Here is a 24,975-nt window from a genome sequence, read left to right as displayed (position 1 = left end):
TGTAGTCGCGCATCTCTATGGTTCCGGCTGTCGCCGGCACTTCCGGTGGGAGGGGCACGGAGCTGTGGAGCCATGTGTACGCTGCCGCAAGACGTGCGGCGCTTCTTGCAGCTGCACCCGGCGCTGCGCCCGCTGGGGCCGGGCGGGGAGACCCGGGTGAGGCCAGGGGAGGGTCTCCACGCGGGGGAGGAGCGTGCGTGGGTGTCGGCGGGTGAGTCTCAGCTGGGGCAGGGGTCCAAGTGGTCCCCCCAGGGTGACTTGCATTGGGAGCGGTGCTGCAGACCTGACTCCGGGGACAGCCGGCGCGTCCCGGAGCTATGGATCCATTCGTGTGTTGAGCTCAGTTAAAAATCTCCTGCATGTTCTTCTGTGCCCCCGTGTAAGCCCCCAGCCGCGTCCCGCACTGGGGTGGGCGTGTTGCCTCCTTGAGCCCTGGGCAGAGCGGCTGGCAGTGATCTCCGCCGTGCCCCAGGGAATGGCATGAGCTGGAGTCAAACACTGAAACGGGAGCGACCAGCCTGCAGCAGCAGCAGGCGGCAGAAACGTGGCTGGAGCAGCAGGATGTAAAGGAGACGGGGTCGTTACCAGCCCTGAAGAGTTTGGAAGGAAGCAGGGAGGCAGTTGTGAGCTGTGGAGGCGAGGGGTGCAGCTGCCCACATAGAAGTGCTGCTGCCACTGCCTGGCAATTGGTGTTCAACTTTGGGTAGAGCAGGAATCGAAAACTGCACCTGTCTGGACAGTTCTCCAGACCCAGTGTGACTAGGGTGCAGAGCAGGGGTGCTGGAGCTGGTGTCTCACACGTCTCTTCCCCCCCTCACCGCAGGTGCGCTGTGAGCTGACGGGGCATGAGCTGCCCTGCCGGCTGCCCGAGCTGCAAGCCTACACCAGCGGCAAGAGGTACCTGCGGCTGAGTGGGACCCCTGGTGCCTTCAACTACAGTGACTTCGAACCCCACATTGTGCCCAGCACCAAGAACCCGTGCGTAACTCTGTGCTTACGGCTGGGGCAGGGAGGAGGCCTCGGTGCTTTGGAAGGAAGCTGCTTGCTGTGCTGGGAAAGATTTTTGCAATGCAGCTTTGCTGGCTGTTGCCTTAGGGCAGGGGTGTCAAACTTGCACAGATCTCGGGGCAGCTTTGAACTGTGTGGGCTCCCCTAGGTCCAGCAGGGCAGGTCTGCGTTCAGGCAGCAGAGTGGGTCGGGGGATCGAGTAGCAGCAGAGTGGGTCCAGGGATGGCCAGCAGCCAGGCAAGTAAGGATGGTGTCTGCATAGCCCTCTCTTTCCCCTGCTGCTGGTGGGGATGTCCAATGGGGGCCTAAGCACCCCAAATTCTGTGGCAGGACATGCTCCACTGCCCACACCGGTTGTCTGCTGGATGACCAGCAAGCTGGCTGGAATGGTTCCATAGGCCATGTTTTGACACCCCTGACTTAGACCACCCACCTGGGAGCACTGCTCCAGGCAAGGACTCTCTCGCAGGTGATGTCTGTTATTGTGCCAGCTGCTTGGTTAGGACAGGCTTAGACCAGCTTTCTGCTACCACAGTGTCTTCCTTTGGGTCTCCATCTGCTTTTCTCTCAGAGGCCCAAGATCTGTGATACCCCAAAAGCTCATCTGAATCTATCCCCACTGTAAAAGAACAGTAAAAGAGAGAACCCACAAGAGTCTGAGCCTCTTGCATGTTTTTTGGACTGTCACGGCTACAACATTGTTTCATTACTCAGAAGTGGACTGAGCCATTTGCTGGCTTTGCTGTGCTCACATCCATGTCTCCCTTCTTGTAGACACCAGCTGTTTTGCAAGCTAACGCTCAGGCACATCAACAGGGTCCCAGAGCATGTGCTGCGTCATGTCCAAGGGAAGCGCTATCAGAAGGCGCTGAGAAAATGTAAGTGGTGCTAGCGCTTTCTGCAACATCTTTCTTGATCTGTACTTGTGGCGCCCAGCCTGGCAGGTGGGAAGTGTTGGGGAAGCTCTCGACAACTTGTCAGTAACAGAGCAGTGCTCCTGCCTGCTGTTTGCAGTTTTTTTCTCTAGTTGGCAAAGCAGTGTCTTTGCTTTAGAGCAGAGGTTCTCGAACCTTTTTCATAGAACCATAGAAGTAGGGTCAGAAGGGACCTTGTAGATCTTCAAGTCCAACCCCCCGCCTGGTAGATGAGTCTAGCCAGGTAGTCATCAAGCCTCTTTTTGTACTGCTGCTAATGCTTAAATACAGAGGTTGTGTGGTGGATGCTCTTCTTCCTATGGCATCCTGTGGTATCTCTGGCATTAACACTGAATATACAATTATGGGAATGCCTAATATTTTAACTCCCTGTCAATACAGTTTAGCAGCTGGAGAAGCCAGCCCTGAGGGATTTGCCAGCTGTCTGCATGTCCCAGCTTGAGCACCTTATGTTCAGCCACCAACTAGTGGAAGTTTGGAAGGTGGCTTATATCTGTGGGGACTTGATAAGAGTCAAGATGAGCCTGGCAATGTTGTTTTATCAGTAAAGGGACTGAAGCTTGTAGGTTCGTGGTGGCAGTGTTTGGACCACTTCAGTAGCGACTGAATGCCAGTCCTACCTGATGGTTGCTTGTTGGCCTGCGTGTAGTGAGCTTAGTGATTCCTGGGAACAAGTGTTTGCTTTGTAAAAGCCAGCACCCCATACCATGGGAGGCGTTTGTGTTTACATCCCAGAAGCTAGGTTTGAATGGAACAACGAGACTGAACTGCACTGCCACTGTTACAGGTATGTCCTGGTCAGAGTAGCAGCAGGGTGTGTGGGGAAACTGCAGTGCTGGACTTCTCTGGACAGAATAGACTTGAGTCTCTGGGGATGTTTGGCTCTTGCAAAAGGTGTCAGGCTCAATGCACACCTTTGCTACGGTTTCTGCTGGGGCCAGGGCAGCAAGATAGAAGTGCACACTCCCATTTTGTATCTATTGGCTTTGGTGTCTCCCTAGGTCTCTGCAGGGGCATGGTCTGTGAAAGGTGCAGTTGCCATTCATACTGCACTGACTAGCTACCCAGGACCTTGCTCTGCCTCTGGTTCACTATCTTCCTCTATTAGGCCAGCCAGCTGCTGAATTGCTTGCATTTCTGTGTGTGAACCTAGCTGAGTCCCTCTGTTCTGCTCCCTAACTAGATGAGGAGTGCCAGAAGGAGGGCACGGAGTATGTGCCTGCTTGCCTGCTGCAGAAGAAGCGGCAGCGGCGGCATGATGACCAGCCGAAGGGGAGCAAGCCGCCTTGCAAAAGGGAGGATTTCTGGGAGCCTGCATCCAGCAATGAGGATGAGGAGGACAGTGATGACAGCATGAGCGACCTGTACCCACGTGAGCAAAGCTTTGGTGTTTCCGAATATTGTAAAGGGACCCCCTCTCCTCCCTTGATCCTTCCTGGCACTCACTAGAAAGGCAAGTCTGTTTCAGGTGCAGGGGGGCTGGATCTGATGACCAGCCCCTAACATCTGTGAATCCCCATTACCAGCATAGGGAGAGGGATGAGGAGAGGACTCCTTGGTCGTGTGTAGAAATGGGCAAGACTCTGTGGAAAGAGGGAGAACTGTGCTACTTTGAAAGGACAGCAGCAGGAGTGGGCCAGGATGGCAGTTTTATTGATGCCTGGCCAGCGGGGAGCCCACGCATTAGATGATCATGGGCTGAATTACTAAGGGTGCTGGGCCCATTGCTACTGACGTGTTGTCAGCTTACTTGCCTTCCAGGTGTTTCAGTAGTAACATACCAGTTTGTCACTGAAGGCCTTTGGTGATAGAGGTTGGAGTGTAATGCTTCAGCTTGGTCTGTCACCCTGTTAGGATGTTCCTGAAGCCTGTTAGGATGTCTCCGAAGTGGAGTGAGAGCAGGTACCTGTGTGAAGCAGAATCTGGCCTCATCTGGGTCTTGCCTTGTGTTTTAGCTGAGCTTTTCCCAAAAAAAAGCCCAGCAGCTGCAGGACGTGGGGAAGACAGCGATGACTTTATGACGGATAGTGAGGAAGACAAGGCCAAGCTGGTTGGGGAAAATGGGGATGTGAATGGAGAGGAGAGCGAGAAAATGGACCTGGATGGACAAGGCAGCAAAAGGGGAAAGGTGAGTGCTGCACTGCTGTGGACAGCAGTGCCCCAGGGGTGAGCTTGGGACATGAGGTGAACTTCTGTATGGGAGCATAGGAACTATATCCTGCATGTTCAGACCCACAGTCCATCTGCTCTGCTGACCTGTGAGAGGGGCAAGTGAAAGCATAAAATTTTCTTGCATGGAAGTTTCTAACAGTGAGCAGCTGGCATAGACCATAAGCCTACCATTTCTTGATAGACATTCATCTTTCTGAGGTTCTTTGTTCTTGTCTGTGTAATTCTCAGATCTCCATGTGAGCCCTCCTACACTTTGCTTTGGAAAGCAAGGGGATTGGGCTATAAAATCTCTTCCCCGCATTAACCAAATCCCTTGACCATAGGGTTAGTATATTCGCTCTTGATTTTCCCCAGCTCCCTTCAGCAACTACCCAGATGCTGTACAATGGATCTCCTCCTCAGAGTACATCTCTGTCCTGATCCTGCACATCTTTGCATCCAAATCCCTGCTGTGTGTTTGGGAAGCAGCTGGACTTCATGGCCCCTGTATATAGCAGGTATAAGGATTTTAGATAAATCCTTGCTGATAAGTCCAACTCTAAAAGAAAGTCCTGAGGAGAGAAAGTAGATTCCCTGCTGTTAGGAACATGCCAGTCTTGGGAGATCAGAGTCTGTGGTAGTTTGATTCACATTTGCAGCCAGGTTGGCTGTACAGGAAAGCTTTGCTACTTGTGGGCTTGGCATTCGTGGTTTCAAATATTCGTGAATGCTGAAACTGCATTTTAAATACACTTTATACACTTACAGGCGCTCCTTGGTAGCTGTGCGTTTGCTGCCGACAGGCTCCCACTGGAGCTGAGCCCCCCTGCCCCAGCGCACATGAATGCAGTGCCTTATTTGCGGATTTTGCCATTCTCAGAGGATACGAAAACGTATCCCCCGTGAATGGGGAGGGTTGCCTGTATTGCCATTTAACGTGACGACAAAGTGGAGGAAGGGTACATTAGCTTGCTGATTGTAGGCAGGGGTTGAAGTAAGGGAATGCCTTGTCTTTTGGCTGTGCCCATGTTCTTTACAAACAAGATCGTGTTGACACCCAACCTAAAGACAGTGAAGTCTGGTGGGGCCCAGGTGTTTGCTTTCTGGTCCTGGCTGTGCGCCATTTCATCCCAGCCCAGAAGGACAAAGAACTTCTTGAAAAGCGAGTGAACTACTTTTTTTCGCAGAAACAATCGGGTGCTTTGAAGAAGAAATTTAAGAGTCGCCATCGAAAACCCAAGAGTTTCAAGAAAGCAGCCAATGGCAAATAAAGTTATGTAAATGAGAAACACGCTGCAGGTCTAGCTGGTTATTGTGGAGCAGTGCCAGCGTTCATCCCTTAGATGGGCAGAATGGAGTGTGACAAAGGTATGTTGTCTGCATTGTAAGGTTGCATTTATTTCTGATAGAGTAAAATGAAGCAACCAGGTTGTGGGCATGCTTATTATAATGACACTTTGACTTGAAGGGCACCAATGGAGCCCTCACTCCTGCAGCCATGAGGTACCTTGCGTGGCTATGGTACATACTCCTCTCTGACTTTGCTGACCTGGTTGTTAATAAGTGGAACAAGTGAAGCACAGGAAACACTGCTGTCTGTCCTCTTGGACAATACCAAACAGTGTCCAAGTACATCCTTGAAGGGTCGGTCACTAACCATACGCTCAAAGTGGATACAACAAAGATGCCATTGTTTTATTTTGATTGTTTCCAAAAATCAAAACATTTTCAAACACAACTAAGGTACAAAATACATCATAAAATGGGAATTTATACTTATTTTCCTTTTTCCACATAGAAAGCAAAAAATGTATTCAAAATGGATTCCAGAACATTTTGGAAAAGCCAATCAGTAGAAATCCTGCTTTTGAATAGGAGGCTTTTTCATCATTCTGACCAATAATGAAATCACCATCAGTTTGGGGAGATGTCTGGGTATAGCAGCATCTGTAGCTCTGTTGCAGAGGACTCTTGCTAAAAGGCTATGGCTAGTTTTGCGCCGTCTTGAAGAGCAGCATCTTTTTAAAAAAAAAAACAAAACAAAACCCCTTTACTTAGTACTGAGTCATGATACTGTACTTGCAAAATCCCTGCTGCAAAGGCTACTGATCATTACCTTTCTTAAAAGGGGACAATTATTTTTGGGGTGCCTGGCTATCGCAGAGCTACAGGCAGTCTCTTTGATGAGAGGACTGTTTTCACAGATCAGTTAGTGTCTGACTGAACCAATTCTCTTCCAAAGCAATCGAACTCCTTTAGCTTGGAAGAACAGGAAGAATCAGAGATAAGAAAGCTAACTAAGGGTAATAAGAAACCTGGCTTCTATCTATTTAATGTATAAATACAAGAATCATCCACAACAGTTAAGAGTGTTGGGAAGGGTCTATATCTCGGGAGACTGTCATGTTTGTGTATGCTGACCATTGGCACAGAAGAGAAGAGATTGTTCCTGCAGTGCGGCAGAATGCCCCAGTTTCCCTCGCAATGAAGACACAGGCAGTGTGAAAGCAGTGGGGGGAGAAAACTCTCTTGCAAATTCCAGGAAATAAGGCAGTGGTGGATTAACATACCATTTGATTTTAAAAGAGCTTAAGAAGAAATGTCTTCAGCAGCAGAGCTTTATCTAACCACGAAGGCCAGTCTTCCTTAACACCCTGATGGCATTAGCTAAATGTTCATGAAAGCTTTTCTATTTGTCATCAGATGTGGGAAGTAGTTCTGTTTTCCAAACTAAAGCTGTTTAAGTTGCACTGTCCAGGTCAACACTTCCATGTGCTCTATGTTCCTGTTAGCTACATGGGAATTGCGTGTAGATACTCCAAGTAGCAGTTCTTTGGTTTCTTGGTCCAGCTACTCCCCTATGTACCTTACCTGGCTACTAGTTAATGGGAGATCATGGATTTAGTACCTCATTGAATCCTAAAGGGAATCAACGTACTTGGCTAGCAGAGGATGAAACACTGCTTCTTTGCAGGGTTTCTAGATATGTACACAAGAGGTATAGGCTATACCAGTGAAAGACAAAATATGTTCCTTCTTTCCTCTCAACCCATTAAACTGGAGGACTATCCCCTCTCCCTTTCGGCGAAACTATCAGAACCTAAGAAGAACTAAGTTACCTCTCTCTGCTAATCAGATGCTATGAAATTCTAGTCTGCTGCTGTCAGAAGCAAGGCAGACTGAGAACAGAGACTCAAAGGGACATCACAGGGCTAACAGCTAGGCAGTATTTAGGACTAGATCAACAGAGCCATGGCAGGAAAACTTTCCCTGTGCCCACGAATATGTGCAGAAATGCCACAGCCCGGCCCTTCTTCAGAAGTCTACAACCTGACACTGCAAGTTAAGGTTTTAAGAGCCTTTGCAAGAGAGACTGACAAAAATACATCGGGGAGAGACGGGGACCGATAGCCTAGAAGCACAGACACTGCTCCTAACCTGCATATGCTGCAAAACACTGCTTCAGAGCTTTCAGCTGAGTGCACAGAAAGGGGTTATCATTCTACAAATTGTGTTTACAACAATAACAGCTAAGGTTGAAGGTAATATTTAGAGGAAAAAATTGAAGTCAAAGCTGGGTTGTAGATGATGGAAGAGTCTCTTGGGAAGAGCAGTATAGCTTTGCTCCTCTGACGCAGGAAAAAAAAAAACACTGAATAGGATCGATGTTGGCACAGCACTTCAGTAACTTGAAATGATACTCCCCAAACTCCCTTATTGAACTCATATAAGCAATTCAGCATCTTTACCTCTTTTGTCCCCTTAAGAAAGTGATATCTTCCTTAAAGGAAAAAACCTTTTCCTTTCCTCATCTAGTGAAAAATGCCTAGAGCTGGGCTTTGCTTTCTCCCTTCGTGCGGTTTGGCTGTGGAAATGGTATATAATACTGTATTGTTGTTTTTCGTAATAATTTCTCTTGAAGTAAGTTTTCACTAAAACAAACCATGCTAAAGCCAACTGCTGGCATTTCTGGTGGGACAGGCTTTTGAGTTCTGATGAGGGAATTAACTCGTTTAGCTGTAGCTAAAATGTAAGTGAGGATTAACCCAACAGCACACTGAATGAGTGATATGGTTGCCTCTGCTCACAGTAATTTAAAAGTTTAAAAAGCTGTTACTGGCAGAAGGGGCAGTGACTCTTCTATTGCAAGACTGAAATACTCAGAACTGCAGGTTCCTTGGGTTAATTCCAGTTCTAAGAAGTTAAAACAACAAACCTTAGCCATGTCCCTCCAAGAAATAGGATGCATGTATTATTGTACTGGTGCCACTGTAAATTAGATTCTCAAAACATCTGTGCCTTTAACAGGGGAAGGGGGCCATTACGTGTAAAGTGTTGGCAGTTCTTGTTGAATCCATAGAGAATTAGTCCTGGACTTAGGGTGTCATGTCCTAAGAAGTGCTGGTGTTCCTGTTACCACTCTTTCTTCTTCTCATCCATGGAGACACCCCCCGGACCGAGGGCCACCACCAGGAGGAGCCCTCCAATGACAGACATGGTCTGGAAGAAGTCATATTTGAGGAAATCATGCATGGGCTTGTAGACAGGGATGGTCCAGAAGGCATTGAAGTAGATGTTGATGGCAAACAGCCAGATGACCAGAGTCAAGGCAGCCAGCTTTGTCTTAAAGCCAATTGCCACCAAGATGATCAGGGCTGTGCCCACGATGTTTTGCAAAATCTGCAGTAGCACAGAGAAGAGAACTCAGAGTTAACAGACAGATCTTAGCAATCTGTGGGTGCAGGAGGTGGAGGTGTAGTCAATCTAGCAGATCTGGGGTAAATGCAGTTAAAACAGGTGCCTGTGACTTGATGATAAGCACCAGCCTATTGGTCATTAGATTTTAGCTGAAGGTCTTTTGGGGCTGCTCTGTGTTACCTTTAGCCATGCACTTGGCTGCAATGATACAGTGGCATGATTGCAAGCAATGGATGCTAGGGGCAGAATTTAGCTTTGGGTATTCCTTCTTCCACCCCCAAGGTAGTTATTTGGGTACTGCTTACCTGCAGGTTGATGTTGTAACCCAAGCTGTTTGTGTTGTGGTATCACAGCTATAGCTTAAAGGCAAGCCTGGAGAAGCAAATCTTACTGCTTGAAACCAGGAAATACTAGTGCAAAGAAAACTAATACTTTCCTTTTATTTGCCTCGAGCTTAATAGCTCTGAGTGCTTTATGAACTCAAATGATCCTAACACTCCTGAGACACTAACCGTTTCCCTGTGTCCAAGGTATAGCCATATAGCTTTATTTAAGGAGTCCCAGCAAAAATCAACAAGGACTAGCACAAACATTCATGGAGCAGGCTCCAGGGCTACTTGGAAAGCAGCAGACCCCAATGCTTTGACACTGTCCGGTATCCAAATACTTACAGAAAAGAAGCTGGAATCAAAATGGAGCAGCGTCATGAACATAAGAACCAGCAGCACGCGTCCACCCAGCTGCATGTACTGTTTAGGAGAGCTTTCCCGCATAGTAGGGACACCAGCAAACATGCTCTTCCCCTCTGAGCGTGACTCAGCCAAAAGCAGCAGCAAACCTCCTCCCAGTGCAAGGTTCCTAGAGAGGAAAGGGGAGACAACAAATTTCCATGTTAGTGCAAGCCCCAGGACAATTTATGAGGGGTGTAACAAAGAACTCTGATGTGTAAGAAACAAAACTGTGGTAGGAATATGCAGTTACAGCAGCTTCTTGAGGCAGACTGCATCAGCAACACTTCCTTTTGGGGTTTTCTGCCTGTTATAGCTAAAGCTGCAGATGTGTAGAGGGTACGATTTCTTCTGTATGCATGGTTACCAAATAACAACATAGACCTATGCAGGCTCAAAATGACTGTCACAAAGAAGCTCCTCCTTTCTGTTTGTGGAAATCCTGCCTGTCGACCCAGGAGCCATCACATCAAGGGTAAGGTCTGAATCATGCACATTGGGCATGTTAGACTGCCACCTGTTCTGGCACAGGTGTTTGGTGGCTGTGCCTTTCCACATCAAGTCACATTTTAAGAATTGTTCTGGGCTCAAAACTGCAGCAGGAAAACAAACATAATCCAATCTACTTCCAGCAAGAGAAGTCAAATGTAGGAACTTGGCTAGCTGCTGTCAGCCAGAACTTTTTCACAAGAAGATCCATGCTCAGAGGCCCAACTCTGCCTTCCCCCTTAGGAAATCTGAGAGCCATCATTTGCAAATGATAATTTGAAATGTCAGGGCCATTTTTGGTATCTCCAGTTAAGTTCAGTTGAACAGACATATAGCATTCACTTTTAACTTTAAGAAATAAAGTAGATTCCCAGTCCACAAAAAAACATTAGTCTCAGCAAAGATATGTGGCCCAGGCAGTCTGTTCCTGATACTTTAGGATTAGTCTCTGCATCTTGTACAACATGTTTTAGGTTTTGCTTAAAGTTGTTTGCTCGCTTACTACTTCATACCAATGCTCCTCAGAAAAATCGCTACCTACTGGGTAAGTTTTTACTGTATACAGAGGTGATGTGTATAAAGAAATCTGGATTCCCTTCTTCCTGGAGAATGCTTCCAGAGAAGAGAACAGACGCTGTTTACACGAACACAGAAAACCTAAGACCTACCTCATCAAAAACTTCAGATCCCATAGTATGCTGTATGCAATGGTCTAGGCAAAAGAACACAAGTAGTTAGATGCTGTGTTATGGAAACATTACCATCCCCTTACCAGACAAAAAGCTTTAAAAAAATGTTGAAGTCCATGAGATAAAAAGCACAATGCAGAGACCAACAGCATCTTGAAATGGTACTTACTTGGTCAAGCAGGTCACTTTGAATGAGAACCATGAACAATTTTTATTAGAATCTGTTTTAGGTGTACAAGACCAAGACCACTTGTTAACAGACAGGCTTAATACAGCACACTAAAATCTGTGAATCTCAAAGCCCTCTGCAGACAGCAAAGCCTCGACAAGCTGCTGTGGAGTCAAGTGTACTTACTATGCTGCTGCAGGGCAGAAAAGTTAAATTTCATGCCTGTGGTCAGGCCAAGTTGGTGACAAAGTTGTGACCACAGTCTTGTGCTTTAGCCAAAGCCAAGTTAGAATGAGATCTTTTTCAACTAGATAGGATGGTTTTATATCAGTAGGCTTGTAGGAAGCGCTGTGGGGTCAGAACCAGAGCAACTGTAGCTCCCTGATCCAACAGGTTGATTAAAACTTAAAAGGTAATTTAAAAGGGTGACCTACTCTGGCTAAATGGAACTTAGATACTTCCAGCTGCACCGTCTCTAGCTGCATCTACACCCAAGAAGAAGATCTTGCTGTAGGACACTTCTGTCTGGGTTAGTGTGAAAGATTATAGCACACAGAAGAGAAGGAGCAGGCTCACTGGGGAGGAGAATTCTTGAGAGTGGCTTTAAGTTACATTAGAGGTGCCACCGATACATTCGTCCATACCGTATCGACATTGATAGAAAGGAAAACTGACATCATCAGCCATGGGCCTTTTTTGGTGGATGGCTGATAATGTCACTGATAAATGCAATAGCATGCAGGTGGCCAGGAAAGCAGCCTGGAGAGCAGTGTCCAGCTGATAAGTCTGTGCGGGAGAAGGGGCACGGGCCAGATAGAGGCCTCCATGGTGAGGGAAAGTGCCACAGGGGCCGTTGCTGCTCAGCTGGGGCAGGGTGTGGGACAGAGCTGTGGGTGGCTTGTCAGGAGGGAAGGGGCAGCTCTTACTACTGTGTGCACCCCCAGGGAGGCATGGGGGACATGTGCCCCCTGGATTTATGCACCAGGTGAGGGCGGGTTGCTCACTGCAGGCTTGGAGCCAGAGGCTGCACCAGCCTCTTCCAGGTTAGGGGGCCTGGGCTGCAGGCAGTACCAGTGCTGGGAGGGGTGGCTACAGGGTGGGTTATAGCCACCCCAAAATTTGCTGTAGCCCCTCCTCTCAGCACCGCTGCCTGCCCCAAGCGCAACCCTGTACCAGCCCCTCTGCTGGAATGAGGCTGGCGCAGCCCCCAGCCCCAAACCCGCAGTGGGCAACTTGCCCTTGCCTCGCACGCAGATCTGGGGGGGAGGGGGATGCATGTGGCAGCAGTTGGAGCAACCCCTCTGTGCCCCCTGGATGAGTCGCCCACAGCTTCATCCCGCACCCTGCCCCGGCTGGGCAGCACCTGGCCCCTGCCCCATTCCCACCCTCGGCTTTATACGCCCTACCCCCCGCCCCCGACTTAGTGCCAATATGCAGCCTGGCCAGTTGGATCAGTATTGACCAATATGTCTGGTTAATAATCAGCCATCAGTACTGGCCTAAAAAAATTTTTTATTGGTGCATCCCTAATTTACATAAATTGTCCTGGTGGGGTTAGAGAAGAAGATCTGAAAGATGAGATTTAGGCTTTTGGAAGAATTAAGGCCTCCTACCTGTAATGCTATAATTCCAAACAATCCAAAGCAGGCATACTGCACAAAGTTCCTGCTCAGCACCAGGATACAGCCACCTGAAGAAGGAAAATGAATTGTTACTGCATTTCCAGCCGATACAGGAAATAGTGGTTGCCCCAAGGTTTTAAATTTAGCAGGTTCAGCATTTCACTGAAGTCATTATAGAGCTTGTTATTTTAATTTGTTGTTAACTACAGAACGCCTCTGGTATTCTACTAAGGACATGCAGCAGAGAGAGTCAGATGTATGCCTAGTTTAATCCTTACCAATGCATTAAAGTGACTGCTCTTATAAATGCTGCAAGAAGTTCAATACAAAAAAGCCAACTAAGTGAACACTTCCTGCTTTTCTTGGGGTGAGCAAAAGGTGCATTCACCATCACCACCCAAAACAAACTCAGGCTGTTTCTAGGAGGAGATTGTGAAAGGAGACAAAAGGAAAAAACTTTTTTTTTTTCCCCCTCCAGTCTATACAACACCAAATTGTGACAGCCTAGTGGTTAGAGAAATACTGAAGTGCGCTCCCTGCGGTTCGATGATTCAGAGTAGTATGCAAGCTAGGGAGGCAGGCACTGGAGCACTCTGGCATCTGCTTTAACAGCCTCAGAGCTACTTACTCAGCTGTCCGAAGAGATTGATGAACACAAAAATGGAGGCCAGGAAATAGCCACAGTTCCATGTGGCATCGATGTAATCCCTCTGCTCACTCCACTGGAACCACATGCGGATGCCATCCTCCAGGAAGGTGCTGATCAGACACAGGCGGGCCACGTGGGGAAGGTACTGCTTCGTCACTCTCAGGAACTGGAGGGGCACACCGGATAGTGAGCAGAGGAAGGGCAGGAGGAGCATTGATCAAGCAAACAATAACCATGCACTTCTCCAGGCTGCGGGCATGTTGCTAGCACAGGCATAGGCAGCATCAAGATCATGATTGACACAGGTATGCTGGTGAGGGGGACTGGATACAGATGAATCCTGTTGCTTGGAGCCTGTAACCCTGTTTCAACTCCCTGGTCTAAATGAACTTAGTAGAAATGTTGGCAGTACACTCAGGGAAACGCATTCAGGAAATACATTTGTTTAATGAGCGCTAGTTGTCAAGGGAGCTCCTGTTATTAGGAACATGATACAGCATAAGGGCAGATTCATATGATAATAAAAGCTTTTGACTAGAGAGATTACCAGGCATTGATCTTAATTGACTTCCCACGTGTGGTTCAATTCCGACTTCCATCAAAATCACACCCCACCCACCATGATGAACTAGGCGGTTATGTTTAACTACACTTCAGTGCAACCCAGTATTTAAAATTCATTAACATTGCCATGATGCAATTGGAATTGAGCGCACATCAGCTCTTCTTGGGAGTCAAAGTTATGTCTGATCCTGTATAAAGAATGCTGAAAATTTACTCTTTGGCTTAGTCGGCTATTATACTAATTACAGAGAAATAGATACTGGTGAGTAAATACAAAAATACCTTCAGGGTCTAGACTTCTGTGCCATTTGTACAACTGAAAGATACATAAAAGCCTGCAAATATTTATCACAAATCTCGTTAACTTTTTCTGCTCTGTCTCAGCTGGTATTATATACAAGCCTGTGGGCACATCTACACATTCATTAATGAGCAGTGCCTCTGAGCGTTAAAGTTGAGTGCATGCAAAAGGAAGTACTCAATAAATGTGCAGTAGGCTGCTCTACTGTGCATTAGCCTAATAGCACAGTTTTTGCCGTGATGCTGTAATGTGCAGTTAGCCTACTGCACATTAAGCATCTCGTGCAGACGTGCCCTGTATTAAGGAATGATCAGAGTGCCATATTGTATCCTGATGGGGCTTATCAGCTAATTGGGAAGTTTCATGCCCCAACACAAAATTAAATAATTAAAAAGGTCCTGTTTTCAAGGAGGGGCTCCTCTGCATGTACTTAGAAGGACAAAGAGGAAGTTTGCTACTTCATACAGCAAGTTGCTGAGATGATTTTAGACAAGCTGGCATATGCACAGCTGGGAAAAGTAGGGGTTGAATTCATCTATTCCACCATGGAAAGTTCAGTACCACTGACTTAATCAATGTGCTCATCATACCTTGTTAACAACCTGTGTAATCAAAGGGATGGGGGAGAAGGAAGGAACACTATTTTAACAAGCTACTTATTTCTTAGCGGCCTCAAAAACTTTCACTTATGTAGGCAGCAATGATTTTTGTGGGCCAAGCAATAGTAGCAGAAGACATTCAGGAACTGAAGAGTGCCTACTAACAGAAAGTAAAATAATGTATTTGGGGGCCTCGAGAGACATCTCTAGAGCAAGAGTCCAAGTACCGAATCCCCCATTTCTAGTACTTCACAGTTTGTCAAGGATGTAATTTTGGCAGCGTCTGCCAGGTGGAGCAAATATGCGTGGTTAAACAGCTGCCAGGAAAAGGTGAAGCAGCAGGTTCATAGCTTCTGATTACACAGGTCTGGGCTGAACAGTATCAAAACCAGAACCACATGTGTACACACACATCTGCGCGTGTGACCTCTAAATGCAAAGCTACCACTTTGCAGATTCCTGCCATAGGACAAGGAAGGGACTAGGTTTTGTAATGTTGCCTCAGCCCACACATAGAGCACCATGTGTCTTAAAAGTGTCTTATTATGGGACTGCATTTGATACAGGTATCAAATGATATTTAATATTCAGTGTTAGAATGAAAGAACCCGCCCCACCCCCAACAAACCCACATATGCCAAGATGTTTTCCACAAGTAATTTGGAGTGCCATGAAGACAGCATTCACATTGGGCATGTCTATACAAGACACTTACTGCACATTAGCCTAACAACCCTGCGTGGTAGCACATCACAGCACAAACAATGCTAACAACTTCCTGCGCAGTGTTATTAGGCTAATGCACAGTAAGCATCACTAAATAACTGTGCTACTGCATAGTAACTCTAGGTACTGCACTTTTAGTTTAGGACTTCATTAAGGAAATACTAAACTGAATGTGCATTATGTAAGGCGCATTAACGAACATGGAGGCGCACCCACTGAAGTGGGTATCTGCCTCGTGATCACCGACTGGCATGAAGGCTTCTTCTACCACAAGCGTAGAAACCTTAAAAGATTATGCTGGGTCAAGTTTTGTTGGTACAATTCAACTGACTTCAGTGGTTTGTATGTACAGAGACCATTAAGATCTCATTAAGATGTCAAGTAAAAATTTATGCTGACAAGAAGATTAAGTTAGTTTCTCCTAGGTTATACGTTTAGTTTATTCTGTATTTTACTCAGGCGGGATAATGAAGCTAGACCCGTGGCTTTCATTTTCTGTTTCCAGTTAATACCACTTGGCAGGTCTGCTTCAAATGCTTTGGGTTCACAATGCAGGGGGAAGGAGGCGGAAGGAGAGATTCAAATCACAGTTAAAAATGTATGCCCATCGCAACAATTAACTAATAGTTAGAGGCTGCTCTGAGTACATATTAATGACCTAGCTTACTGGCTCACTGTAGGTCAGTGAGATAAAAAAAAAAAAAAAATAATTAAGACGGACACACTTAATAGTTAACACTAGTAGGGTTTGCTCTTCTGATATTGTCATACGTATCCAAAGTCTGAAGGGTCAAGATTCAAGCTGATTAAAAACACACTTTGAATGCCAACTTCAACCAAGCACACGCTGAGTGTTAGTATTTCCGGCCTTTTGAACAAACTTGGTTTAGTGAATCCGAACAGTTTCTTAATAGCTTTGTCATTTAATAATATACAAGCCACAAAATATATAAGGCTGACATGATCTAAATTAATTGAAGTAAATATTAGAAAGGATTGTGCCCATTTGCATCATCCAAAACTTGAAGTCAATCAAATAGTGTTTGGACTCTACCTATGCACGTACCCATCTGACCTCAAGAGGAGGAGGAGAAAGCCCTCAGGATTTGATGGCTGTTGCCTGCAAGATTTCATCATCATATCTGGGTCTTCAGTTCTTGGATAAAAGTCATCATTTTACTACTGGCCAATAACTCCTAGAATATTGTTTGTTTAAATATAAATGTCATAATTTTGTTTCAGTTCGTCTTTAAACGATCATTCTGTGCCCGGGGTGCAGTTTGTTTTGTTGCCGCAGACGCAGCCTTTAAACAAGTCCCATTCCCAACATTAGGCAATCGTATAGACTTTGTCCTTCTTTCAGGGGAAGCAGCCACAAATCAAGTTTCGAAGGCCCTCTTGCCACTACAAAGACCAAATGTTCATACTGTAGGCAGGGTCTAAGCAAATATAACACTCAAATCGAAAGGTCAATAGTGCGGTACAAGTCGTTTTCTCTCTACAGCAAGTTATAGTCCCCAACTCCAAAATAACCTCCGATGTCATTTGTGTGATGCAATTTACATTTGCTGAATTTTAAATCAGGAGGAAAGAGCATCTCTCTAATTACCAGGATGCTTTCAAAGAGCCTGCCAAGAGACTTAATTGGTCAGATCAGACAAAAAGCCAAAATGCTAAGACACCCTGTTTATTATCAGGGTGCTATCCTGGAAATTTGGAAGCCAACAGAGCAGGCAGAGTAAAATCAGAACTAGTCTGCCACTTTCTCTTCTTGAAACTAAAAGAGGATCTTGCGCTAACATATGTACACACAGTAGTTGAGAGTATGCAGCATGCAAGATTATACGAAGTAACACTGATTAGAGAGGGAAGTTCCCCATACAGATGCAGGAGAGGCTGACTTTGATCAACCATAGGATGCTTTTAGTTGAGGATTTCTGATTTGAAAGGAAGGAAAAACCATGCATCTGACCTTTAACTAGCACAACTTCTACTGGCTGAGCTGTAGGTTGCTAGAAAGGTGGTTTTCCAGTTAGTAAAAAGGCAACTGCCCCACTTACAGCTCCAAGTCCTGATAAAATGTGATATATTGACTGCTCAAGCCCACACGGGTGCTAAGGTAATTCACAGGAGTGGGGAAGTGGCCTCTCTGAAAGCTTCAAGGGAGTCATCTTCTCTAAGCATGTGCAAACCGAACCCAGTGGAGGAAACAGTGATTTGCTAGTATTCGAAGGAAGGAAGGAAGTGGGGGATGATGTTGTTTTAATGACCCCAAGTGAAAACATGCAGATCTGGCTTACCAACTGGGCCAGTTCCCGAATGGCGATATTTTTCCTTAAAAATACCATGTGCTCTATGTTTACAAGAAGAAAAAAAGCATTCCTATCCTGAAAGCAGTTTTTGGCTATTTTTCAGGAATTGTTCTTAAAAGCTGAAAATATTTAGAAAGACGGTTAGTTTAAAGGAGGGGGTGCCAGGATTACTGTGCATCTAGATATGAAGAGCACAGGCAGGAGGAGGAATTATTTAGGCTGGTTGGTTCTGTATATGCAGTTGTGGATAATGGAAGACAGTTAAGAATAAAAAAGACAACAACAACAAAAGGGAAGATTTTCCCTGTGGGGCCACCTGGAGAGTACCTAGATGATCAATACATTGGTAGCAATCGATAGAGAAGTGTGTTAAGCAGTACGTAGATCGCAGCAACGGAGGAAAGGTGCTGATAGCCTGTCCTGGCAACAGATGAAGCAGGTGAGATCCGAAATGGAGGGCAGCAAGACAGCAGTCCCCAAACATCAGCAAGGACAGAGATGTGGAAAGGCTCGAGTGCCAAGGGGTAGCTCTGCTTCCCAGATCCTGCGATCTTTTGTCACGAGCCATGTGGCCTTACCTTGTTGTCCCCTTCCTGAAACCAAACCACCCCGGAGAGACCAAGCGAGGAAGCCACTTCTACCTAAACTTTCTACATGCCCTCTCTGCACGTGCAGCAAAGAGAACGTATGCTATTTATTAAACGCGAGTGCTAGCTATCCAATCAGCTAAAGACAAGTAAGATCATTTGAAGGCAAAGGCGGGCGCAGCGCTTATCAGTCTTATCATAACACAAACCATCCTCTGCTGTTCAGCCTACATGCAGCAGTATTTCTGCCAGTCACGAGGTCATGCGCAAGCATTGAAACCACCCCACGCTGCAAGTTCAGAGAATAAGCAAGTCCACATCAGAAACAACATATAACAAGTGTAAGACTAACCCAGGAGACCTAGAAGAGGAGAAAGAAACACAGTACAGCTCATTAACTACAACAGTACAGGAAATACATCAAAAGAGTCTAGTGATTTCAGCACAAAAGAGTGCATCTACATGTAATCCAACCTATTCCAGTAATTGAGTGATGGAGACTAATTCATCGGAAGCTGGTGATTTGTAGCAGTGGGATGACCCACAGGAAAAATCCCAAATGCCAGATCTAAAACTATCGTACTTTATGGAAGTTCCCCTCCAAATGTCTGAACTTGGCCTCATTTTCCACCCCCTGCATACATCATCATTACCCCTGCAATGCAGCCCCTTCTCATAGGCAAAATGCTTAACAGTTCACAACAGTAAATTAGGAAAAAATAACATCTCTCAAATTGAAACTATACGTGAGGTTTGGTTTGGTTTTTTAAAGGGAGGAGACATGGAAAAACAGCATTCCATCCTTTCTATGGAAAACTCCTTTGTTTATTCCTCAATTACTGATATGATATAAATAGTAAAAGTTACTATCTAGTGTTCACAACAGCAACGCTCTTTTGGTCCTCAGGTTTACAGCCCAGTACTCATGATAAAAATATACATGTATACACCCACATATACATATGCATTTCACAACAGGTCAGAATGTTTGGATATGGACTATTATATATCTATCTGATCTATCTATTGATAGATATCTGTCCATCTATAGTTACGCAATGATAGCTAGATAGACAGATAGAGTAGCCCCATGTCAGGTTTACAGGAACAGACTTTCTCCAGAAAATTTTTATTTTACTGGAACAAGCACAGGCTGAGTGGTGAGGGATGTTTATAATCTAATCTCAGGCCAGACACAAAGCGATTCTTGATTCTCAATCTGATCCGTTTTAGGGCACCACTCAGCCCAACCCAACCACGGTTCACAGGATGAACCCAGAGATTTCAAATAGGAATCCAGTGTCACAAAATTCTGGTCTGAGTTATTTGCAGCAAAAGAATTGCCTGGTTGTTTCTCTGTAGTTAAAAGAAAAAAAAAAACCCCAAAAAACAAGGAGTAATAGCTAAGAGCCTGCATTTTCCAAGGGGTGCTCTGAGTCTAACAAACCAGGTTGAGAACCACTGCTCTGCTCTCGCCCTGGCAAATCACTCCTTCCCTTGTGGTACAGCTCTCCATCTATGAAGTGGGAATGCCAACACCCTTCTTGCAGGATTAGACGATGCGTACAGTGCTGGGAAGGCAATGCTGTAATGAGAATAGAGGCTCACTTTGTCATTTCAGAGAGTTCAGAAGGAGGACATGACATACCAGGACGTTTCTGGCAATCTTTCTCCTCTTTCTTTTTAATTGGTTCTCCATAACAGATTCCACTTTCTCTTTGTACCCATAAAGGATCAGTGGAATTTCCAACATAATTGGAAGGACCAGATTTTAAATCAGAAAGTTTCTTCCTTCTCCTGTTCTTACATAAACCATCTCAGAACACCAGGATTTAGGACAAAGTGACCGGAATGGCTGGAAAAAAAAAAAAAATCACAGCACTTGTAAAAGTTAAAACAAAGCACTGCACTTTTTGGCCCTGAAGCCTAGTACGTGCATCATGCACGCTTCCTTTGCTTGGTTATAATCACATAACTGGTTTAGAATGATTCAAGAGAGTTTCTTTACACATGTCTACACCTCTTTTTAATGGAATAAATGCCAAGCACACCTTGCTGTTTGTCCTGTTTAGCTCTTCAATTTTAGCTATTGTCATTACCTGCATCACACTCTTGCCAAAATCAGATAAGCCATTTCTACTCTAACCCACTTACAGCTCCCCACCAGCAAACGGGAAGCCTGCAAATAAGGAAAAGCCAAACAGGACGGATGCATCTTGTACTACACACCCAGTTAGGGACCAAACACCAGGTCTGGAACTGGTGGCTCATTCAAGCTAAAGACAATTTCCAGTCCTCCTTCAGGAAAGTTCACCATCTGTATAACACACACTTAATTAAGTGCACCCTGTTCCCTCTGATAGCTAGTTCACAAACTGCTGCTACTATCCTGAAGGAATTGGAGTTTTTAAATAGTATTTAGGCACATGACCTTAACCTAACTCCTGTTAATTTTGAAGGGAGTTTGTGGCTTGCATTTCTTGAGCGCGCAGGGTAGACAACTCTGCCTAAATTGCTGAATCAAACATTTTTGGTACCCACTGATAATCCACAGAGCTGGTTGTTGCACCTCTCCCTGCTGGTTTTATGTCAGAGAAAGTGGCTGATTCCAGCTGATCTCAGCTGTTATAAAAGGAGACGGGGAGGAATAAGGCTGTCAATGAAGAGGCATCCAGTTCCAAGTAGCAACAGTCAGATTTGATAGCTCCCACCCATCACAAAGTCTCAATCTAATCCCAGTTGAAATGTTTTGTTCTAAATGAACTAAGAGCTTCCCTAATGCAAAATGCCAACTCAGCAAGATATAAGCGGTGTTTATTGTTTTGTAAATCTGCCCCCCCCATACTTACGCAATTTCACTTTTTAGCACCACAGATGGTGTTTAGTGCACCTGAATGAGCAAGGGGCAATTATTTGGACCCACAGTCAGCTAAGGACCTGCTTGCAAAACTTAATAGCTGTTTTGCAATTGGATGGCAAAGTGTGTGCAGACATGATGGATATTCTGTGGTTCAGAAGCAGCACTTTCCAAATAAAATGGAGGTCAAATATAAATAAAAGTTGTTTCAATGAGTGTTATTCCAGGAAGTGGCAGACAGTACTTCCTGATGGACAAAGAGGCTTTTAGGAATAAAAGAAAGGTTTAAAAAAATGTGACCAGAAATAGTCACCCAGGAATATATATTTAAGGATTAAAAAAAAACAACTCAGTAGCAGCAAGCACTCAAGTGCTCCAAAACTTGTCAGAGACTGGGAACACAGTACAGCAGCTGTTTACCTCCCCTTCCCAAGGCCTGATCCTGACCGTCACAGTCCACAATTAGAACTGCTGAAATCAGTAGGAAAGCAGCAGTAAAATCTGTCTGGAAGCCAACCATCTATCTTAGTGAGAGCAACAAGTCTTTATAGTGGCAACCAGCTGCAGGCGTGCAAAGCTGCCAGGTCAAATAAGTCCTTCCCGAGCCGTGGCTATAGGCCTCCAGGTGTTACTACCTGATTTTAAATATACTTATCACCACACCAATAAACATTTGTGCTTTGCAGCAGCATCATGAACGCAGCAACTATTTCATTCGTGTTATTCCTACTCGCAGAAGATAGGAAGGCATTGCTTGCTGCCTATCTAAGAAACCTGTGTGAATCGGGGAGTCCCATGTGATGGTCCCTGCTGCAATAAACACCTGCAAGGACAATTTGAAAATGTCGTTTTACGTTACCTTTTGTCCTGGATCTAAAGCATATTTTTTGCTAGCTTCGATAACATCCAGAACCAGCTTGATGGTCATCTCGTTACCTGCCTGTTTTCTGTCCCATATGTTGCTTCCATGCCACCTGGACACTTTTTTGGAAGCAGGAAGTGGGCTGGTCTTCCTTAGATCCCAGGAGAATTATCCTTTCCACTTACAAATGGGAAGGAGCCAGGCTTTCAGGAGGGTGATCTCTAGCTTTAAAACCAAACTCTCCTTCTTCTGCAATCAATCAATGAGGGCACGAGACAAGAGCAATGCAACCATTTTGGTTTTTTAAGGTGGGGGCTAAATTCAGTCCTTCACGGGTAACAAGTGACTAACACAAGTTTAGTCGAGGGGTGTGGCAGCATTGCCATCCTCTGTTTCAGCCGTGTGATAAACCTGTTGGCACCCCAAGTCTCTTACAGGGGGTAAGAGATCCCCTGTTTACAGGGGGTACTGATCCCGTTTTTCTTACGGTTGGCGTAAATCAGACAGACCCCGTGATGCTACAGAGGTACTCAGCCACCCACTAAGCGGCCCCCCATTCAGGGCAAGGGGGATAAGTGACATGAGTCCCTTTGCCAGACATACCGCTGACTGATTCCTATCGCTTGGGATTCTCCGGTCTTGGCCTCTTACCGGGACTCTGCTGCCCATTCTCCTGGAAATGGCAGGACCTCATGGCTGTATTTAATGAATCACCCATTGCTATTTCTTGCTGGGGGAAGGGGGTCGGAGAACACTGCCCCATCGCCCTACGAAGTGCGTCTTGCTGCCCCATCGCATACAAGATCCCTGTAACTCTTGCAAAAAAGGGAAAACACCCAGATTGCCTGTGCAGAGGGAGGCCTCCCCCTGGGGAGAGGGGATCAGAGGGAAGCAGAGCGCACCCACCCACCTGATCTGCAAAGTCCTCAGCAGTGCTCATCAGATCATTCTGGCCCATGGTCTCAGCTGCAGGGGGGATTGCTCCTGGTTGGGTGTCCAACACAGCCCTGCCTCGGTGCTGCTGCTGCAAGCGCTGCAGGAAGTAGCTCTGCTGCAACTCAGGCTGCTGCTCTCTCCTGCTTCTGCCACGTAGGCCAACTCTTAAAGGAGCCGCACGAGCAGCAGGAAGATCCCTGTGCAGGCAGGGAGGGAGGAGACTGCCTGGCCCTGGCTCCTGATGCGAGCTTTCCTGTCTCCAGCATGCGCCTGTCCCTTTGAGAAGCCCTGCCATAATAGCAGGGCATGGAAGGAGGGAGGAGGACGTTGCGTTGCAAACCATGCAAATCACCCACCCCAAATCGGAGGCTGATTTTGGGCATCAGTTTGGTGAAACTAGATTGTGCCGCTGCAGGGGCCTGAGCAGGGGGAGGCGTTTTATCGATACCCCTCAGCCATCATGCACACGCTCAGGCGTGGATTTTTGTTTGGCAAAATCTTGTATCTGGGTATTTTTGTTACTCATCTCCAGTCTCGGTTGGGGGGTTGTCCTGTGCCCCCTCCCCCAGACAGAAGGGTGCTTTGACCTAATTTCATGAAGGGTGTCTACAGGGTTACCATACATATGGGTTTTCCCGGACGTGCCCTCTTTTTCGTGTCCAGGTGGGTTTTTTAAATGTGAACAAATGTCCAGGTTTTTGCTTTGCCTCTGGTTTCCTGAGCAGGGCTGGTGGGGCAGGGGCTTAGGAAGGGCAGAGGCAGGGCATAGGCATATCACTGCCCCTCCACCATCATATTTCCCTCCCTGCCACAGGTGTCCTTTTTTTTTTATCCTGGAAATATAGTAACCCTACATGCATACTAAGTTGACTTAAAATAAGGTGGCTTAACTAAGTCAACTGAAGTTGAGCCGTGTCGGAGCATACGCACATACAGATCCTTGCCACGATGGCAGCTATCTCGTGAGCTAAGTCAACTAATGCGACTCAAGATAATACAGCTTGGAGATGTGTTATCTTGTGCTGTATTTAAGTCAGCTCTGCACTACATACACGTGTACGCTCTGACACTGAAGTCGACTTCAAAAAGTTTAGTTGGCTTCACAGTCAGGACGGTAGTATGCGTGTATGCACCCTCAAACTTCCAGTGTGCAAGATGGGGTGAGACGGGTGCCTTGGTTTGTGTTGGGATGTGTTCATCTGTCAAAAAATGGAGGCAGCTGCATAGTCAGAGGGTTGATGTGACTCTACACTGCAGCACTGGCAACCCACTGGATTTTGCTGAAAGTTACACAAGATTTGGTGATCTTTGTTCTCTCAGTTTCTGGAAATGCATCATTAGGAGAGAATCGCAGCTTGCTTTCGTTCTGTTTTTTTTTTTAAAGGAGGCAATTTCTAGTCTTATTACAGAGAAAACATTGAAAATGTGACTTACCAGAAGGCAAGGAAAATGTCCCCCAAATGTATTGTTTGCCTCTTTACATCTTATGATTTCTAAGCCGATCCCCTGATTTCTTTGCGGCTTTTCAACATCTGGCAATGATGTCTTCATGAAATCAGCACGGGAGAGTACAGTGCACTCCCTGAAGTTATCCTTGCTGTAAAACCAAGCTGCCCTCTTCTCCCTTCCCAGTCTATTTTTCTAAAACCAGGCATATGCTGATCAATACCTATTATATGTCTGTTTTTGAGCCCAGTTCAGATTTACCCAAGAAGGCCATATTAGCATGGGTTAGAGGGTTTGCAAAGATGAAGGCTGCATGAGAGGATGTTTTACACTGAGGCTGTGCGTGTCATCAGTGGTCTCACCACAGTACAGCTATTATTTCAGAAACCAGTGCTGACAGTCCACAGGGAAACAATCTCCACCAAGAGCAGCCCACCAGTTGACTTGCCAGCATCAAATTCATTAGAGATTATGGGTAGCCAGTTCCCAGCTCGCAGTAGGAAGTCACTCTTGTACCTATAATGTAAGCTTCCTCCACCGTATATTCAGCAGCAGAGGGGTGAGGCAGGCTTCTCAGAGGTCTCGGAAGGTTTGCTTCCCCATGCAGAGGTTCGGCAGCCAGCGCTAATCACCTGCAAATCAATATG

General features: G+C 46.0%; 2 protein-coding genes across 2 annotated transcripts; one reads left to right on the top strand and one right to left on the bottom strand.

Moving 5' to 3' along the window:
* Positions 1-38: 38 nt before the first annotated feature.
* On the top strand, positions 39-5,383 carry SURF2 (surfeit 2). The gene is made up of 6 exons (XM_090021919.1): positions 39-156; positions 824-978; positions 1,783-1,886; positions 3,127-3,315; positions 3,899-4,071; positions 5,282-5,383. The coding sequence occupies exons 1-6, from the start codon at positions 73-75 to the stop codon at positions 5,363-5,365; spliced, it is 789 nt and encodes a 262-aa protein (XP_089878045.1). The 5' UTR covers positions 39-72; the 3' UTR covers positions 5,366-5,383.
* A 385-nt stretch (positions 5,384-5,768) lies between these two features.
* Positions 5,769-23,048, bottom strand: SURF4 (surfeit 4). Its single transcript, XM_090021918.1, has 6 exons — positions 22,857-23,048; positions 13,118-13,304; positions 12,481-12,557; positions 10,678-10,721; positions 9,464-9,650; positions 5,769-8,774 (listed from the first exon to the last, which is right to left on the bottom strand). Exons 1-6 carry the CDS (start codon positions 22,902-22,904, stop codon positions 8,508-8,510), a joined length of 810 nt encoding a protein of 269 aa, XP_089878044.1. The 5' UTR covers positions 22,905-23,048; the 3' UTR covers positions 5,769-8,507.
* Positions 23,049-24,975: the final 1,927 nt, after the last annotated feature.

Source organism: Crocodylus siamensis, chromosome 11 (assembly GCF_052110815.1).
Source record: "Crocodylus siamensis isolate JL-2025a chromosome 11, ASM5211081v1, whole genome shotgun sequence".
In the NCBI taxonomy this organism is placed as follows: Eukaryota; Metazoa; Chordata; order Crocodylia; family Crocodylidae; genus Crocodylus; species Crocodylus siamensis.
The sequence above is the reverse complement of the archived record's forward strand: the minus strand, read 5'-3'. Positions and strand labels throughout refer to the sequence as shown.

What these genes read in the sequence shown, in the direction of transcription:
- SURF2 (XM_090021919.1), top strand. Translation starts at nt 73, where the DNA reads ATGTGTACGCTGCCGCAAGACGTGCGGCGCTTCTTGCAGCTGCACCCG. An exon ending in TCAGAAGGCGCTGAGAAAAT is followed by an intron (nt 1,887 to 3,126) that starts GTAAGTGGTGCT and finishes CTCCCTAACTAG; the next exon opens with ATGAGGAGTGCCAGAAGGAG. An exon ending in CATGAGCGACCTGTACCCAC is followed by an intron (nt 3,316 to 3,898) that starts GTGAGCAAAGCT and finishes CTTGTGTTTTAG; the next exon opens with CTGAGCTTTTCCCAAAAAAA.
- SURF4 (XM_090021918.1), bottom strand. Translation starts at nt 22,904, where the DNA reads ATGGGCCAGAATGATCTGATGAGCACTGCTGAGGACTTTGCAGATCAG. An exon ending in CTGAGGACTTTGCAGATCAG is followed by an intron (nt 13,305 to 22,856) that starts GTGGGTGGGTGC and finishes GTGCCCCTCCAG; the next exon opens with TTCCTGAGAGTGACGAAGCA. An exon ending in GATCTGAAGTTTTTGATGAG is followed by an intron (nt 9,651 to 10,677) that starts GTAGGTCTTAGG and finishes TTTCCTCTCTAG; the next exon opens with GAACCTTGCACTGGGAGGAG.